This window comes from Engraulis encrasicolus, chromosome 5 (assembly GCF_034702125.1).
Source record: "Engraulis encrasicolus isolate BLACKSEA-1 chromosome 5, IST_EnEncr_1.0, whole genome shotgun sequence".
Classification (NCBI taxonomy): domain Eukaryota; kingdom Metazoa; phylum Chordata; class Actinopteri; order Clupeiformes; family Engraulidae; genus Engraulis; species Engraulis encrasicolus.
Window position 1 is genome coordinate 43,571,776 of NC_085861.1, and position 2,500 is coordinate 43,574,275.

At 47.4% G+C, this 2,500-nt stretch overlaps 1 protein-coding gene across 1 annotated transcript in view; it reads right to left on the reverse strand.

Moving 5' to 3' along the window:
* Positions 1 to 2,500, reverse strand: part of atp8b2 (ATPase phospholipid transporting 8B2) — a 69,246-nt gene that overhangs the window by 8,970 nt on the left and 57,776 nt on the right. The window contains exons 23-24 of the mRNA XM_063199510.1: positions 1,125 to 1,208; positions 1 to 105 (exon numbers count right to left, since the gene is read on the reverse strand). The exon at positions 1 to 105 is cut by the window's left edge and continues 141 nt beyond it. Coding sequence (XP_063055580.1) covers positions 1 to 105; positions 1,125 to 1,208 — 189 coding nt within the window. The remainder of the gene's footprint in view (positions 106 to 1,124; positions 1,209 to 2,500) is intronic.

Here is a 2,500-nt window from a genome sequence, read left to right on the forward strand (position 1 = left end):
GCCCTGCGCGATGCAGATGAAGAACTCCCGCTTGTTGAAGAGCAGGTTGAGCTGGCCCGGCTCGTACAGCTTGGGGTACTCCAGACTACGCTGCTCAGGGACGTCCTGCCGAGGGAGGACACACACAGACACACACGAGGGCGTTAAAGACACGCACACATACACGTACTACGCACACATGCACGCACACACATACATGTACTACGCACACACACGGGGGCATTAAAGACACGCACACATACACGTACTACGCACACATGCACGCACACACATACACGTACTACGCACACATGCACACGTGGGCATTAAAGACACACACACACACACGTACTACGCACACAGACACATGTGGGCATTAAAGACACACACACATACACGTACTACGCACACATGCACGCACACACGCGCGCACAGACAGACACACACACACACACATGGACATTAAACACACACACACGTACGCACACATGCACACACGCACACACGCACACACACACACACACACACACACCTTTGTGAGTGACAAAACTAGTGACTGCTAAAACTGCAAAACAATCTCTAACCCTGACCTGTCAGTAGTCGAGTCAAGTCAAATCAGTAGTCAAGTTTTTGCACTTTTAGCTTTTCCACCAACAACAAAAAAACTGAGGAAAACAAAATGTTCTCACAACAACAAATGTCCTCAAAGCAAAGCTGAAATGTCACACGCACACACGCACGCACGCGCGCGCGCGCTCACACACACACACACACAAGACACATAGACATAGACCCAGAAGTTCTGTTATGAGTCATGCTGTCATAGTGTAAACACAGTGTGAACTCGCATGGTGAACTCATGCATGGGGGGTTGGGATAAGAAGACAGGAGGAAATTCGAAGATGATATCTGAAATGTGTGTGTGTGTGTGTGTGTGTGTGTGTGTGTGTGTGTGTGTGTGTGTGTGTGTGTGTGTGTGTGTGTGTGTGTGTGTGTGTGTGTGTGTGTGTGTGTGTGTGTACCAGTGTATAGACAATGTGTGTGTGTGTGTGTGTGTGTGAGAGCATATAAATGAAATTAAACAGAGCGACAAAGACAATGAGTAACAATTGTGCACTAGTGTCCCGACTATCCATGTCCTTTACCTGATCAAAAATGCCCATAGCCAGCACAGGCAAGGATGTGTAGACGATATTATACAGCGTGATGAAGTACTGGTCGTACACCGTCTGCAAGAAACACACACACACACACACACACACAGTTATTAGCCATATTGCTATAGTAGTGAGTCAGGGCACAGCACAGACAAAAAAATTGGGAACTTGTCCAAGAAGCACATGGGTGGGTGGGCTATTTTGGGTTATTTTGAGAAAGTCACCAGACACCCAGTATCAACATTCACAGGCCGGCAAGATTAACTGTGGTGGCCAAGGGTTAGCGGAGGTGATGAGTGGTTTGTGATTCACACCAATGGCTGCTGTTATGAGAGAATTGTCTCTTGAGTGTTCCCGCTCTGTCGCGTGTTTCTAAACTCGTGGCGCTCCAAACATCAAGTGCCTCACACTTCCTCAATCGTAGCCTGATAAGGCTGCCATGTAAGGTGCCAATTCAGCACACCAGCATGGTTGAGTGGGGTGGGAGCTCAGTGTATTGCTCAAGGACACTTAAGACTGTTGGAGTTGAACTGGCAACCTTTTAGTCGTTTCCTCTTTTCAGCCACTGTTACCAAATCCTGTCAAGTGCTACTCATGGAAGCGAAAGTGAAGTAAGTTACATAAGGCTAACTTTTGAGTTTCATTCTGACAGCTCAACCATCAGGCGTAGCAGAGAAATCATTGAACCATTGTGCTGTTGATTTGATCGAATGGCACTGGTGATATTTGACTCATTTGCACAGGATTAAACTTTTTCACTTTGCTTCTCTCCACTCCTTTTCATGCTGTTCGCTTGCATCTACAAGAATGAATGGAGGATTCGGCTTTGCACCACCATTTTGCTTCCTGGTTCATGGGGCAGACAGTTGCTAAAAATTGAATGGAAGTGAACGAGGCGAGTCGTGTTGGACTTGTGGTGCATAAGTGGAGGTCCAAGGTTTAGATTGTTGTCGAAAAACCACTCATTTCAAGCCCAGTAATTATTTTTTGACTCCCTCTGTCCCATGAACCAGGAAGTAGAGGGCGTGACTTAGGTGCACCATATGTCCCCACCATTAAGATAAGGTCTGAGCCACCCATTCACCTGATCAGAGAGGCTGCAGAAGAATCTGCACCAAGCGCATGACTTCACCACAGTATAAAGCCCAAACCCCTACCTTTGCTATCCCTTGACATGTAACCTGTACTACCCCCTCCCCTGAGCAGATGCCACAGAAGAAGCCAGTCTGTTTTATCATTTCACCTGAGAATAAAACCTAACCCTTCCATCACTCCAGTACCCACCCACTCCTCTCCTGAGCATCCCTCTAAGACCTGCATTACCTGCCCACAAACCTCCTGTAGCAAAGGGGAGTAGAGTTGCC